Source organism: Scyliorhinus torazame, chromosome 13 (genome assembly GCF_047496885.1).
Source record: "Scyliorhinus torazame isolate Kashiwa2021f chromosome 13, sScyTor2.1, whole genome shotgun sequence".
In the NCBI taxonomy this organism is placed as follows: Eukaryota; Metazoa; Chordata; class Chondrichthyes; order Carcharhiniformes; family Scyliorhinidae; genus Scyliorhinus; species Scyliorhinus torazame.
The window spans coordinates 88,710,897-88,727,569 of record NC_092719.1 but is presented as its reverse complement, the minus strand read 5'-3'; the positions used below and the strand labels follow the sequence as shown (position 1 = coordinate 88,727,569).

Genomic DNA, 16,673 nt, shown 5'->3' with positions numbered 1-16,673 from the left:
GTTACTTTGTTGTACTGCTGACTTCAATGTTTAATGTCTGGAAGCTATGTGTTTGCTTGCTACTGCCTCTTAGTTCTGTAGCCTGGAGCAAGGAAAGAGACAAAATCAGATGACCTGCTGTCGGTGCTGGAGGAGGGGAAGGGTGGCAACCCGATTCAACTGAGCAACTTGCTGAAGGTTTTGAAGAAATGCCTTTGCAGTTTGCTGGTGAATTAATTGACCTGTTGACTATTTACTGTTTAATGTCTGGAAGCCGTGCAGATGGCTGGTGACTTCATTGTACTGTTGACTGTTTGATGTTTAATGCCTGGAAGCCATGTGTTTGCTCTTGTACTGTCGATTGTTTAATGTTTAATGCCTGAAGGCTATGTGCTTGTCTGCTGCTGTCACTTGCTCCTGTGGCTTGGAGGAAAGGAAAGGGTGCAGTAAAGTGACCTACTACCAGTGGAGCAAAAGCAAAGGGGTGCTCTTTCACTCATCTGCTATGCTCTGTGTCGGTGTGACTTTCCATGTGTTTCATTACGCTACCCTTGAGCGACTTTCCACTGATCCAAGTCTACTGCTGGAGCTGTGGGAGGGGATGAGTTATGTACTGTTGACTGTGTAGTTTTTACTGCTTGGAGGCTGTGTGTATATCTGTTACAGCCCCTTTTGCTTCTGTGGCCTGGAGTCTGGAACCTACTGCCAGTGCTGTAGAGGGAGTAGGAGTGCTCTCTCGCTCTCCTGCTGTGCTCCGTGTCGGTGTGGCTTTTCCGGCGTATTGTTACGCTACCCCGAGTGACTTTCCACTGATGCGAGTCTACTGCTGGGAGCTGCGGCAGGGGGAGAGAGCGCTGGTAGCTTCATTATACTGTTTCATGTTGAAAGTGTATTTTAAAGTGTAGCTTTGTGTTTGTACTGATATTCAGATGCCTGTGTGTACGGCATGGTGCCTTTTCCTTGTCAGTTAATGGTTATTGTGAAATATGGATTGTTAACTAGTTTGTTATATTTTTGTATAACTATTTAATAAACAAAATATTCTCAAGTGAATTTCCGTGGGTATAAGTGCCATGTCGAAGGCAACTGTTACTGCTTCGCATCCCAATGAGACCGTGAGTACTGGACACTTGTCTAAATCTGGAGACATCAATACCACAGACGCGGTAGCCAACAATCAAACACCCTACAGCTGGGCTTCAGCACTGGGGATATCCCCCTGATCAGAGAGTGAGTGTTTGGAACGAGGGCGGGGGCATCCGAGCTTGATCCAGAAGGGTCTGAGGTCCGCAGCCCCTGCTGGGGCCAGGGGTGGGCGAACAGGGTGGGGTCCCCTAGCACAACTGGCTTGTTTGATAGCATCATGAGAGAAAGCAGGGAGGTAAGGGTAAGGGGGGCTTGGGGGACTCGAGGTTCCTGGGATGCATGTCATTCCTGACTGTTAAACTCTCACCCTCTCCAATTCCTGACAGATATCACATTATGGATGATATTGTGGACCCCGCAGCAGATGTGGCGGTGGCAGTCCTGGCGGCCAGACGCCGGAAAAGGCGGCAACGACAGCATCGACAGAGGCTCGAGGTAGCAGTCCATCTGCAGGGGCCTGCCACACATCCTGAGGCTCGGGCCACTCATCAGGTCAGGGAGGGTCACAGAGGGGGAGGTCAGTAATAGCCCAGGGTGTACAAGCTTCGCTGGTCGTTTGAAGAGATGTCTGACAGCATGCCGCAGGAGGCATCGCCTCAACAAGGGGACGGTGCGACACCTGTGCCATGTCCTTGCAGGGTCCGGCATGCCTGGAGGATGGGGGGGGGCATCATCCTCGCCCACTTCCCATGGTACAGGGTTATGCCCATCACTTTGTTCTCTTTCCCCACCCCCCAGGGTCTCTGTAACATCACTCCAGGGTGATGGGCCTGTGTCAGCAGGTCAATATACAAGGCAGGAGGGTGATGATAACCTGCTGTGAATTGAGCTCTGGTGCTCCTCAATCTATTCCATAGTCTGATTCCTGTCTGTCTGCTGACAGTACGTTCGCACTCATCACCTGCACGTGGTATGCCTCATGGAGAGGGGGCCCAGGTCTCGGACAAACATGCTGGGGGCGGGAGGGGGAGTGCAGGCCGGCCCGCAGTGCGGAATAACATGACAAAGGCTTAACATGTTTTAATGGTGTATAATCTAAATTCTGACTGTCCATAGTTATCGATGGTGCTGCTCTCAGGATTGCATCAGCGATGGAGGTAGCCTGCTGCTTCCCGCACCCTGTGGACTTTGATGCCCCTAGTGTGCGTCCTCTGGAGGTCCTGGGGCCAGAGTGCCCCAATCAACTTGCCTGTGGTACGTCCCCCACCATGTCACCCTGTTCCGCCCACTGACCCCAAGACGTGACGCTGTCAAGAGGGGGAGATTCCGGATAGCTGGTGCCCGCCGCCCATGCTGGCTTCCGGTGCTCTTTCCTCCCGGAAGTTGCCCGTAGGGTCCTGGGGGTCACCTTGGGATGTAGGGCGAACTGGGGTGACGCCCCTGCAACATATGGCTAGGCCAGCCCTGGCAGCTCCCCATTGTCTGTACCATGATGCCGATGCCCTCTGCAATGCTCCTCCATTAATGGTCCAATATCAGAGAGTACTGCCCTATCCCTGACCCTGACCATCCAGGGGGCTTTATTGGCCTCCAAGACTCCCCGAGAGGCCATTCTTCCAGCGGAGCAGGCAGAGAGGAGAGTGATTTTTTGGTAAGGAGAGCTGAATTTTTATTTTAAACTAACTTTTTTTCGGAGTTGTTTTTGTTTCAGAGCAGCAGGAAACCGGAAGTCGGCCGTGGGGATTTCTGGGAAGATTTGTTAGTACCTGTATATAACTTGGGCGGTTGCTAAACCCGAGACACTACACTTGTAGTGTCCCCCACCCTTCCACCTTCTCTAAACTAAGGGGTTGAGTGAATATCAGGTAAGCTCTTTATTTCTTTTTCTTGTTTTTACCGCAAGTTATCTCGGGGGCATGGCAGGGAAGGCAGTGCAATGATCCCCCTGCAGAATGTTTGAGGTGAGGGGCGCCGTCAGTGTCCCTGCTGATTTCCCCTGTGGGAAGTGCACCCATCTCCAGCTCCTCAGAAACCGCGTTAGGGAACTGGAACTGGAGTTGGATGAACTTCGGATCATTCGGGAGGCAGAGGTGGTCATAGATAGAAGCTTCAGGGATGTAGTTACAGGGTGACGGTGAGAGGGGCTGGGAGGAAGCAGTCAGTACAGGGATCCCCTGTGGTTGTTCCTCTCACTAAAATGTATACCGCTTTGGATACTGGTGGGGGGGACGACTTACCAGGGATAAGCCATGGGGTAGAGTCTGGCCCTGTTGCTCAGAAGGGAAGGGGGAGAGGAGTAGAGCATTAGTCATTGGAGACTCCATAGTTAGGGGGATAGATAGGAGATTCTTTGGGAACGAGAGGGACTCTCGGTTGGTGTGTTTCCTCCCAGGTGCCAGAGTCCGTGATATCTCGGATCGTGTTTTCGGGATCCTTAAGGGGGAGGAGGAGCAGCCCCAAGTCGTGGTCCACATAGGCACCAACGACATAGGTAGGAAAAGGGTTAGGGATGTAAGGCAGGACTTCAGGGAGCTAGGGTGGAATCTTACAGCTAGAACAAACAGAGTTATTATCTCTGGGTTGTTACCCGTGCCATATGCTAGCGAGACGAGGAATAGGGAGAGAGAGGAGTTGAATACGTGGCTACAGGGATGGTGCAGGAGGGAGGGTTTCAGATACCTGGATAATTGGGGCTCATTCTGGGGTAGGTGGGACCTCTACAAACGGGATGGTCTGCACCTGGACCAGGGGGGTACCAATATCCTGGGGGGGAAATTTGCTAATGTTCTTCGGGAGGGTTTAAACTAGTTTGGCTCCAGGATTTTAGCTCCAGTGTACAGAAGGTTGAGAGTAGTGAGATCATGAGTAGGGTTTCAAGGTTGCAGGAGTGTACCGGCAGGCAGGAAGGTGGTTTAAAGTGTGTCTACTTCAACGCCAGGAGCATCCGGAAGAAGGTGGGTGAACTTGCAGCATGGGTTGATACCTGGGACTTCGATGTTGTGGCCATTTGGAGACATGGATAGAGCAGGGACAGGAATGATTGTTGCAGTTTCCGGGGTTTCGATATTTCAGTAAGCTCAGGGAAGGTGGTAAAAGAGGGGGAGGGGTGGCATTGTTAGTCAAGGACAGTATTATGATGGCAGAAAGGACGTTTGATGAGGACTCGTCTACTGAGGTAGTATGGGCTGAGGTTAGAAACAGGAAAGGAGAGGTCACCCTGTTGGGTGTTTTCTATAGGCCTCCAAAAAATTCCAGAGATGTAGAGGAATGAATTGCAAAGATGATTCTGGATAGGAGCGTAAGTAACAGGGTAGTTGTTATGGGGGACTTTCCAAATATTGACTGGAAACGCTATAGTTCGAGTACTTTAGATGGGTTCGTTTTTGTCCAATGTGTGCAGGAGGGTTTCCTGACACAGTATGTAGATAGGCCAACGTGAGGCGAGGCCATATTGGATTTGGTACTGGGTAATGAACCAGGACAGGTGTTAGATTTGGAGGTAGGTGAGCACTTTGGTCATAGTGACCAGAATTCGGTTACGTTTACTTTAGCGATAGAAAGGGATCGGTATAGACCGCAGGGCAAGAGTTATATCTGGGGGAAAGGCAATTATGATGCAATGAGGCAAGACTTAGGATGCATAGGATGGTGAAGGAAACTGCAGGGGATGGGCACAATTGAAATGTGGAGCTTGTTCAAGGAACAGCTACTGCGTGTTCTTGATAAGTATGTACCTGTCAGGCAGGGAGGAAGTGGTCGAGTGAGGGAACCGTGGTTTACTAAAGTAGTTGAATTACTTGTCAAGAGGAAGACGGAGGCTTAAGTAAAGATGAGACGTGAAGGTTCTGTTAGGGCGCTCAAGACTTACAAGTTAGCTAGGAAGGACCTAAAGAGAGAGCTAAGAAGAGCCAGGAAGGGAGATGAGAAGTCTTTGGCAGGTAGGATCATGGATAACCCTAAAGCTTTCTGTAGGTATGTCAGGAATAAAAGAATGACGAGGGTAAGAGTAGGGCAAGGACAGTAGTGGGAAGTTGTGCTTGGAGTCCGATGAGATAGGAGAGGTGATAAATGAATATTTTTTGTCAGTATTCACACAGGAAAAAGACAATGTTGTCGAGGAGAATACTGATATTCAGGCTACTAGACTAGAAGGGCTTGAGGTTCATAAGGAGGAGGAGTTAGCAATTCTGGAAAGTGTGAAAATAGATTAGTCCCCTGGGCCGAATGAGATTTATCCTAGGAATCTCTGGGAATCTAGGGAGGAGATTGCTGAGCCTTTGGCTTTGATCTTTATGATGTCATTGTCTACAGGGATAGTGCCAGAAGACTGGAGGATAGCAAATGTTGTCCCCTTGTTCAAGAAGTGGAGTAGAGACAACCCTGGTAACTATAGACCAGTGAGTCTTACTTCTGTTGCGGGCAAAGTCTTGGAAAGGTTTATAAGAGATAGGATTTATAATCATCTGGAAAGAAATAATTTGATTAGGGATAGTCAACACGGTTTTATGAAGGGTAGGTCGTGCCTCACAAACCTTATTGAGTTCTTTGAGAAGGTCACCAAACAGGTGGACGAGGGTAAAGCAATTGATGTGGTGTATCTGGACTTTATTAAAGAGTTTGATAAAGTTCCCCACGGTAGGCTATTGCAGAAAATACGGAGGCTGGGGATTCAGGGTGATTTAGCGGTTTGGATCGGAAATTGGCAAGCCGTAAGAAGACAGAGGGTGGTGGGGTTGATGGGAAATGTTGAACCTGGAGTTCAGTTACTAGCGTTGTACCACAAGGATCTATTTTGGGGCCACTGCTGTTTGTCATTTTTATAAATGACCTGGAGGAGGGTGTAGAAGGATGGATGAGTAAATTTGCAGATGACACTGAAGTCGGTGGAGTTGTGGACAGTGTGGAAGGATGTTGCAGGTTACAGAGGGACATAGATAAGCTGCAGAGCTGGGTTGAGAGGTGGCAAATTGAGTTTAATTCAGAAAAGTGTGAGGTGATTCATTTTGGAAAGAGTACCAGGAATAGAGAGTACTGGGCTAATGGTAAGATTCTTGGTAGTGTGGATGAGCAGAGAGATCTCGGTGTCCATGTACATAGATCCCTGAAAGTTGCCACCCAGGTTGATAGGGTTGTTAAGAAGGCATACGGTGTGTTAGCTTTTATTGGTAGAGGGATTGAGTTTCGGAGCCATGAGGTCATGTTGCAGCTGTACAAAACTCTGGTGCAGCCGCATTTGGAGTATTGCGTGCAGTTCTGGTCGCCGCATTGGAAGGATGTGGAAGCATTGGAAAGGGTGCAGAGGAGATTTACCAGGATGTTGCCTGATATGCAGGGAAGATCTTATGCGGAAAGGCTGAGGGACTTAGGGCTGTTTTCGTTAGAGAGAAGAAGGTTAAGAGGTGACTTAATTGAGACATTCAAGATGATCAGAGGATTAGATAGGGTGGACAGTGAGAGCTTTTTTCCTCAGATGGTGATGGCTAGCACGAGGGGACATAGCTTTAAATTGAGGGGAGATAGATATAGGACAGATGACAGAGGTAGGTTCTTAACTCAGAGAGTAGTAAGGGCGTGGAATGCCCTGCCTGCAACAGTCGTGGACTCACCAACATTAAGGGCATTTAAATGATCATTGGATAAACATATGGATGATAAGGGAATAGTGTAGATGGGCTTTAGATTGGTTTCACAGGTTGGTGCAACATCGAGGGCCGAAGGGCCTGTACTGCGCTGTAATGTTCTATGTTCTATAACGTCTGGCCTCCGCTTGTGGAGACTAGTATTAATCGGAAGTGGGTGAGGCCTTGCAGATGTGGCTGCGGACCTCCGGGCACCGGGAGAATGCAGCCTCAACCCGGCGGCACCTATTTAAATGAACTAGGCATGATCCAGATCGCAACGGGTGTTGTGGGTCGGGTGGTTTTGTGCCGGGCGTGAAGGCCGATTTGGGTCTCTCCCACAACGGTCCCAGTGTGCCCTGATCGCCATGGCCGCAACGTGGTGGGAAAATTGCACCCATGGATTTTAAACAGCTGTGAAAGGATATGGCTATGTCCGTAATGTAGTTTCTGTCCATTGACTAAATCCAACTCATTATTCAATATACTCTTTCAAATCTATCAGTTCTGTTTTACAATTCAGGAAATGCGTCACCTAACATTTTAACATTTGTCCACAAGACATTTTTCTTTGCAGTTTTCTTCACAAAACTCAATTCCAAAGTGAATGGCCGGAATTTTCCAGCCCCTTTCCCCCCCACACCTGTGGCTGGTTTTCCTGGGGCAGAGGTGGGAGGCCATTGGCCACTGGGGGATCTTCCAGTTCCTCCGGAGTCTACACATTTAGCGTGGTTCGCCTGTCTCGCCGCCGGGAAATCTGCAGCAGGGGGGCGGCTTCTGTGGGACTGGAAAATCCTGCTGGTGGGAAGGGTTGGAAAATCCCATCCAGTGACTTTTGATAACTGAATTATAGACACGAAAAATATTTGTGAGATTAGTTCTGGAACTACTTGTTTGCGTAATTAGTGTGCTGCTGGCTGGAGTTGAACGTGTCCCCATATACATCCCAGTGAAGCCCACACTCACCATCACTCCACTCATGTGAGACTGGATCAAAGCTGCCGTACAGTTGACCCATGGTGATAGCTTTTGGATTGATGATGATGTACTGCACTCTGTGTTCATCCATCAGGCCTTTCACCTCCAGCAACTCCAACACGCCAGCGAGCACTTTGAGCGCACACGTCTTACCCCCCAGAGGATTCCCAACCAGCATGAAGCCATGACGAACCAGCATCATTTCATAAATCTGAGGACAAAAACAATCTAGCTTTCATAACTTTCATTTATCCTGTTTGATAACAAAATTGCAGCAGTAACAATTCCGCACTCTGGAGGTTTGAGTCAGACTATTAACAAAAGGCCTGGAGAATTTTCAATTGTTAATACTGTACCGGGAGTGTTAGTCAGTTCAAACAAAACGATGCATGGTAGGTGAATTCTCCCAAGTGTGAATCAAGTCAATTACAATGGGTTGAGCAAAAGAGGTGAAGAGCAAAATAAGACTGGGTAAAGAGAAAATGTGAGAAAAGAAGGATGCTGCGGGATTCTCCGTCAGCTGGTTTTCCTCCTCCCCGCCGGCAGCGCACGCACGCCCATGCATTTCCCAACAGCTTGGAGTGGCCATTGGGCTGAATTCTCTGTTTTTGGGACTATGTCCCCACGCCGTTGTAAAAACTGTGGCCTTTCACGCCACAAAAACTGGCGTGAAAGGGCCACATATTCATAACCCGTTGTAAAACTAGCAGCTTTTGCTGCAGATACGGGCCCCCGCACCTCCGGGTCAGAGGCTGCGCACAGCGCCGGCCTCCAGCGGCCACGCCCTCCAGCGGCCACGCTGTTCTGCACAGCGGACTCAGACACAGCTGGACCTAAAACATAGTGCCCCCGATCGGCCATGCGCCCGACCCTGACCGCCTGCCCAGAAATACCCTGGGCCCCCCTCCCCTCCGATTGGCCCGCTCCTGACCATGGCGGCCACGGACTGAGTCCGCAGCTGTCATGCTAGTATCCTGATCGGCAGGACCATGAGTGATCCACGCCGTCGGGACTTCGGCCGGTCGGGGGCGGAGAATGGCGGGACGGGACTCCAGCAATGGCCGCAGGTAGGTGATATGCGGTGCGGATTACGCCGCTTTTCGGAGCCCGGAGAATCGGGGAACCGATGCCGGTCCCGATTCCATGCGGGGAAATGGATTCTCCGCCCTGGCGCGGCCGCCGTTTCGGCTCAGGGGTGCGGTGAATCCAATGGTCAGTTGCGGGAACGGAGAATCCCGCTGCCGGCACATAAATAGCAAGAGATACTATAGGACTTATTAGGAACAAATGTGATATATGCCAAGAGGCACAGGGCCAGGCATGAATACTTAAGAAATACTTTGTATCGGTGTTAAAAATATTGGAGAGGTGGAGATAGTGGAGGTAATGGATGGGGTGACGATTGATGGGAAGGAGGTACTGGAAAGGAGGTACTGGAAAGGCTGCCTGTATCTCGAGTGGATATGTCTCCCAGTTCAAATTCATTGCGAAAGGAAGTGGTGGACAGAAGAGTTTGTGGCAGCGTGATAGCACAGTGGTTAGCACAGTTGCTTCACAGCTCCAGGATCCCAGGTTCGATTCCCAGCTTGGGTCACTGTCTGTGCCGAGTCTGCACATCCTCCCTGTGTGTGCGTGGGTTTCCTCCGGGTGCTCTGGTTTCCTCCCACAGTCCAAAGATGTGCAGGTTAGGTATGGCCATGATAAATTTCCCTTAGTGTCCAAAAAATTAAGTTAGCTGGGGTTATTGGGTTACAGGGATAGGGTGGAGGCGTGGACTTAAGTGGGGTGCTCGTTCCAAGAGACAGTGCAGATTCGATGAACCGCATGGTCCCCTTCTGCACTGTAAATTCTATGATTCTATGTCATAATTTTCCAATCTTCCCCAGACACAAAGAAGTTTCAGAGGATTGGATTTAAGAAAGGACAAAGGGACATTTCTAGCAACTACAGGGTGGTGGGTTTGACATTAGTGGTGGGTAATTAGAGGAAAAAATGGGCTTGACTAATTTGATTGAATATTTTGATGAAGTAACAGAGAGCAGGTTGATGAATGCAATAGATGTTGTCTTTATGGATGTCCAGAAAGTGTTCAATAAAGTACAACATACAAAAAGGTTGGTTAACAAAATTGAGAAAATGAGGCCCTGTCAACTTGGATGCAAAATTGGGCTTAAGGACGGGAAACAGTCAATTTAAAAAAAAAAAAGATTTTTATCCTCCTCCATTTTCACATTTTCTCCTATATTTACACCCAACAATAAACAATAATCAGTAACAAATGCAATGTCAATCCCCATATCAATAACAACGATCCCATCCTCCCACCAACCCCCAAACATTAACCCGCATGTTAACATAAACAAATGACAAAAAGGAATCAGGAATCCCCCATAGTCACCATAAACACATACAGTCCCCCAGTCCCCAACCGTCCCAGCAGCCCCCCCTTAATGTTCGATGTGATCCAATTCTTGAAAGTGCATAATGAATAACGCCCATGAATTGGAGAACCCCTCCATCCTTCCCCTCAGTTCAAATTTGACCTTTTCAAGCATCAAGAATTCCAGCAGGTCCCCTCGCCACGCCAGGGCACAGGGTGGAGAGGTTGATCTCCTCTCTAACAGGATCCGACTTCGGGCGATCAACAAGGCGAAGGCTACAATATCTGCCTCCCCGCCCGTTTCCAACCCCGGCTGATCCCGAGACCTCAAATATGTCCTCCGGAGGGCCCGGGTCCAGTTTCACGTGCACCACATTCTCCCCGTGTTTGCGTGGGTTTTGCCCCCACAACCCAAAGATGTGCAGGTTAGGTGGATTGGCCATGCTAAATTTCCCCTTGGCCGAGATTCTCCCCTACCCGGCGTGGCGGGGGGTCCCGGTGGGAGGGAGTGGCGTGAACCACTCCGCACCTTTAGGGGCCAAGCCCTCAGCGGCTGCTGACGTCATCCCTGCGCATGCGCAGGGTGGGGTCACGTCCGCATCGGCCATCGCGGAGGCTATGGCCAAGGCGGAAGGAAAAGAGTGCCCCCACGGCACAGGCCCGCCCGCGGATCGGTGGGCCCCGATCGCGGGCCAGGCCACCATGGGGGCACCCCACAGGGTCAGATCGCCCTGCACCCCCCTCCAGGACCCCGGAGCCCACCCACGCCGCTAGTCCCGCCGGTAAGGTAGGTGGATTTATTCACGCCGGCGGGACTGGCATGACAGCAGCGGGACTTCGGCCCATCGCGGGCCGGAGAATCGCCGGGGGGGGGCCCGCTGACCGGCGCGATTCCCGCCCCCGCCGAATTTTCAGTGCCGGAGAATTCGGCAGCCGGCAATTTTCCAATCCACTGGGATCTTTCCGAAATCTAGGAAACTTTGGAAGATCATAACCAATTCACCTACTAACTCCACAGCTATTTCTTTTCTGACCCGAGAGTACAGGCCATTTGGTCCAGCGTACTTGTCAAACTGTAATTCCAATAGTTTTCCCAATACATTTCTCCTCATGATTGTGATTGTTTTACGATCTACCCATCCAATTTGAAGTATTTTCGGTATATTTTTGTGGCTTCTGTAGTGAAGACAGCCACAAAATACCGTCCAATTCTTCCACCATTTTATGATTTCCATTATTACTTCCCCAGGTCCACCCTCTCAGGGACCAATGCTTGGTTACTCTTCTAAAAAAAATTTTTTTAGAAACTCTTACCATGTGTTTTTATAGTTCTAGCTAGCTTTCACTCATACTCTAATTTCTCCCCCCTTATGATTTGTTCATTTTTTGGAGATTTCTAAAAACATTCTCACCTACCACTAATGTTCACAGTATGTACTCTTTTTCTCACAATTATTTACTATCTTTAATTTCCTCTGTTGACCAGGGATGGTTCATCCTTCTCATCGAGTCTTTCTTTCTCAATGGAATATATCTTTGCTGAGAGTTATGAAATATCTTGTTAAATATTTGTGACTGTTCTCTCTACTGTCCTACCTTTGAACCTATTTTCCCAGTTTACTTTAGCTAACTCTATCCTCATACCATTGTAATTACCTTTATTGAAGTTTAAGTCACTACTCTTAGAGCCACACCCACATGTGAAAATGTATCATGTTATGATCGTTATTGCTGAGAGGTTCCTTTACTTTGAGGCCACTAATTAATTAATTCTGTCTCATTGTGCATTACCAGCTCTAGGTTGACATTAGAATGCACTGTTTTAAGAAATTGCCCTGAATGCATGCTATGAATTCATTTTCCAGGCGACTTTACCAATCTGATTTGTCCAATCTATATGAAGATTAAGGTCACCCATGATTATTACAGTAGTCTTCTTACAAGACCCTGTATTTCTTCCTGTATATATCCTCCAGTAGCTACTGTTATGGAGCCTGTAAACTACTCCCACAAGTGACTTCTTACCTTTGTTGTTTTTTATCTCTACCCAAACCGATTCTGCATCCCAATCTTTTGAACTAAGCTCATGTCTCAGTACTGTACTAATGTCGTTGTTAATTAACACAACTACCCTATCACCCAGGGCAGCACTGTGGCACAGTGGTTAGCAGTGCTGCCTCACGGCGCCGAGGTCTCAGGTTCCATCTCGGCTCTGGGTCAGTGTCTATGTGGAGTTTGCACATTCTCCCCGTGTTTGCGTGGGTTTTGCCCCCACAACCCAAAGATGTGCAGTGTAGGTGGATTGGCCATGCTAAATTTCCTCTTAATTGGAATTAAAAAAAAAAAAACTACGCTACCACCTTGTCCAAGTTTCTTTGTCCTTCTGAAATGTCATATATCCTTAATACATCCGTGTTCCAGTCCTGGTCACTATGCATCCATGTCTCTGAAATAGCTGTTAGGTTCTATATATTTATCTCTGTTTATGCTGTCAGTTCATCTGTTTTGTTATGAATGCTGCATGGATTCTGATACAGACCCTTTAATTTTGATTCTTTTTACTATTCTTGCAAATTATGCCTGATCTTCTAGTGCCCAGTCCCTTCCTGCCACACTCTGGTTATCATTATCCATGTAGCTCTTCTGCTCAATTGTCTTGATCCTTTTCTTAATTTTACCATATGACCTCTTACATGATTTCCCCGAGTCCTCCACCCGCTCGCTCTTATTTAGTTTAAAGCCATCACGGCACAGTGGTTAGCACCGCAGCCTCACAGCTCCGTCGACCCGGCTTCGAATCCCGCTTTGGGTGATTGTGTGGAGTTTGTGTGGTGGTCTTGGTGCAGACTCGATGACCAAATGGCCTCCTTCTGCACTGTAGGAATTCTATAGTTCTACTGGCACCCCAGTTATACCATCACCAGAATACCAATCCCAACCACATCAGGTGAAGACCATCTCAACGGTACAGCTCCCACTTTCCCTAGTTCCCCGGGAATTGAACCCCATTTCTCCCACACCAATCTTTGAGCCACAAGTGATGCCAATTTGTTTGTGGCTCAGGTAGCAATCCCAGGATGAATGGAACACATGGAGAGGAGACTCTGATGATGGTGGACAGTAATGCTTCCCAAGGAACAGTACCAAGACCACTGCTCTAACTGATAAATATAATGACTTGGATACTAGGTATGTATGGCTTCACTTGGGTAGTTGGAATGGGCCCCTGGGCCATCCGACCTTGAACAGAATGATTAACTTGCTAACAGAGTAAACGCCACCATCACAAGATCTCAAAACAAACTCATTGGTTTTAACTGATTTTATTTCTATTTCCAAAGCTGTAAATGGGCCACATTCCTTGAAAGGTCCTGGGAATGTCCCCACCTGGCACAAGATGGAAGACAAATAGGATGTCCACACTTGGCCCTTCTGATTGAAATTCAAAGCTCTGGTCCAAATCCTGACAGAGCTGAGATTTAATCCAGAATCGCAAGCCCCTGCAGCCGGAATATAACCTGGAACCTTCCCAGTCTCAGACAGCTCAGGCCTCATTCTCATCGATATTGAGAAATCGCACTAAATGGCATCATGCTCTCACCTGGATGATTTTCTCAATGAACCAGGGCGATGGCTGAAGGTTAAATCCGTGAATGATTTCTCGGATGGAAATTTCCAGGTTCCCGTGATGACGCGTGGGCAAAACCACCCCAGGGAAGAGATCAGAAATAATGCTGTCAAAAAGTGGGATATCATGGGAGAGGAACTGGAAAGAAAAATAAAGGAGGAATTAGCATGGTTAAGAAGTCGGAATCATGAGGTAATCAACAATACTTTATAAAAATACTCAGAAATCAGAATATCAGGAGGACTGGTGAATCCATAGAATCCCTACAGCGCAGAAGGAGGCCAATCGGCCCATTGAGTCTGCATCTGCCCTCTGAAAGAGCATTTTACCAAGGCCTACTCCCCCGCCCTATCTGTGTAGCCCCATAACCCCACCTAACTTGCACATCTCTAGACACTAAGGGGCAATTTAGCAGTAGCAATCCACTTAACCTGCAGATCTGTCTGTGTGAAGAAACCCGAGCACCCGGAGGAAACCCACGCATACACGGGGAGAATGTACAAACTCCACATATACAGTCACCCAAGGCTGGAATCGAATCCAGGTCCCTGGCGCTGAGGAAGCAGCGCTCAGAGGGTTTTTAGAAGAAATCTTATTTATTCTGTTTAAGAATTTTTTATTACTAGTAATGTCATGCAGTAACCCCCAGATACGTTGTGAGAAACATATCTCGGTATTATACTGAGGGAGTGCTGCACTGTCAGAGTTGTCATTGTCATTCAGATGTTACATTAAACAGAGACCCATGCTGTCCTCTCCGATGGATGTCAAAGGGTAACTACAGCGACTGTTCATTGCAGAGGGCCAATCCATGGCTTACAAAGAAAATTAGAAGTAGTATCCGATCCAAGGAAGAAGCATACAGATTGGCCAAGAAAAATAATAGGTCTGAGGATTGGGAGCAGTTTAGAATTCAGCAAAAAAGGACGAAGGGATTGATTAAGAAGGGGAAAGTCAAGTACGAAAGGAAGATTGCAGGGAACATAAAGACTGACATGAAGAATTTCGACAGATATGTGAAGAGAAAGAGATTGGTAAAGAGAAAAATGGGCCCCCTACAGACAGAAACAGGAGAATGCATAAGGGACAAAGAAATGGCTGAGAAATTGAATACATACTTTGGTTCTGCCTTCACAAATGAGGACACAAATCAGATTATAGAATTTACAGTGCAGAAGGAGGCCATTCGGCCCATCGAGTCTGCACCGGCTCTTGGAAAGAGCACCCTACCCAAGGTCAACACCGCCACCCTATCCCCATAACCCAGCAACCCCACCCAACACTAAGGGCAATTTTGGACACTAAGGGCAATTTATCATGGCCAATCCACCTAACCTGCACATCTTTGGACTGTGGGAGGAAACCGGAGCACCCGGAGGAAACCCACGCACACACGGGGAGGATGTGCAGACTCCGCACAGACAGTGACCCAAGCTGGAATCGAACCTGGGACCCTGGAGCTGTGAAGCAATTGTGCTATCCACAAGGCTACCGTGCTGTTCCAGAAATACTGGAGAATGAAAGGTTTAGTGAGAAGGAAGAACTGAGGGAGACCAACATTAGTAGACAAATGGTGCTGGAAAAAGTGATGTGATTGAAGGCGGATAAATCCCCAAGGCCTGAGAATCTGCATCCCAGAGTGCTTAAGGAGGTGGCTCTGGAAATAGTGGATGCATTGGTGGTCATCTTCCCCGATTCTATAGACTCTGGAACAGTTCCTGCAGATTGGAGGGTAGCTCACGTACTCCGATATTCAAAAAGGGAAGTAGAGTGAAAGCAGGGAATTATAGACCAGTAAGCCTGACATTGGTAGTGGGGAAAATGCTTGAAACCATTATCAAGGACTTTATAGCAGAACATTTAGAAAGCAGTGGCAGGATCAGTCAGAGTCAGCATGGATTTATGAAGGGAAAATCATGCTTGACAAATCTGTTGGAATTCTTTGAAGATGTAACCAGTACAGTTGACAAGGGGGAGCCAGTTGATGTGGTATATTTGGACTTTCAGAAGGCGTTTGACAAAGTCCTGCATAAGACATTATTGTGCAAAATTAAAGCGCATGGGATTGGGCGAAATGTTTTGAGGTGGATAGAAAACTGGTTGGCAGAGAGGAAACAAAGAGTAGGGATTAATGGGTCCTTTTCAAATTGGCAGGCAGTAACTAGTGGGCTACCACAGTGATCGGTGCTGGGACCGCAGCTATTCACAATATATTTTAATGATTTGGATGAGGGAACAAAACGTAACATCTCAAATTTGCAGATGATACCAAGTTAGGTGGGTGTCATGATATTCAAATAAACAGCATGGTGCAAACTCACATACACACTGATGGACAGATCAATGGACCAATCAACACACACGCAACATCACAGCCAATCACAAGCAAGGGCACACCACACTATAAAACGGGGAACACCACAGTTCCCGCTCATTCCAGCAGGAGACAGCTCAGGGCACAGAGCGCACATCAAGCCACTTAGACATTCACCATGTGCTGAGTGCCTCTCCAAGATAGTGTTAGGGCTGGGTCCACAGGTTAAAGGGTAACAAGTTTACAGATGATGTTATTGATAGTAATAAAACAGAGTTATACCATCTGCAACCGTGTTGGTTCGTCTGTGTAGCAGAGCACCCAACATGACATAGTACCAGGGTTGGAACCCAGTAACTGTGAGACCTACCTACACATCTGCAGGAATCCGCCATCCTGCGCCATGGACACCATCAGCCCGCCGCAGCCGCTCCAAATCGCTGGAAACCGCGGCGTCAACTGGAAGCTGTTTAAACAGCGCTTCCAGTTCTTCCTAGAAGCCACAGAAAGGGAGAATGCTTCGGACACCAGGAAAATCGTCCTCCTTCTCTCCACGGCAGGGCAACACGCCATCCACGTCTACAACTCCCTGGTGTTCGCGGAAGGTGAGGACAAGACGAAGTACAAGACGGTCCTTCTTAAACTCGAGGTAAGTCTGGTCGAGGTAAATGAGAGCTTCGAGAGGTACCT

At 48.2% G+C, this 16,673-nt stretch overlaps 1 protein-coding gene across 1 annotated transcript in view; it reads right to left on the bottom strand.

Moving 5' to 3' along the window:
- LOC140388180 (dynein axonemal heavy chain 3-like) overlaps positions 1-16,673 on the bottom strand; it is a 1,528,048-nt gene that overhangs the window by 676,694 nt on the left and 834,681 nt on the right. The window contains exons 33-34 of the mRNA XM_072471941.1: positions 13,643-13,807; positions 7,650-7,872 (exon numbers count right to left, since the gene is read on the bottom strand). Coding sequence (XP_072328042.1) covers positions 7,650-7,872; positions 13,643-13,807 — 388 coding nt within the window. The remainder of the gene's footprint in view (positions 1-7,649; positions 7,873-13,642; positions 13,808-16,673) is intronic.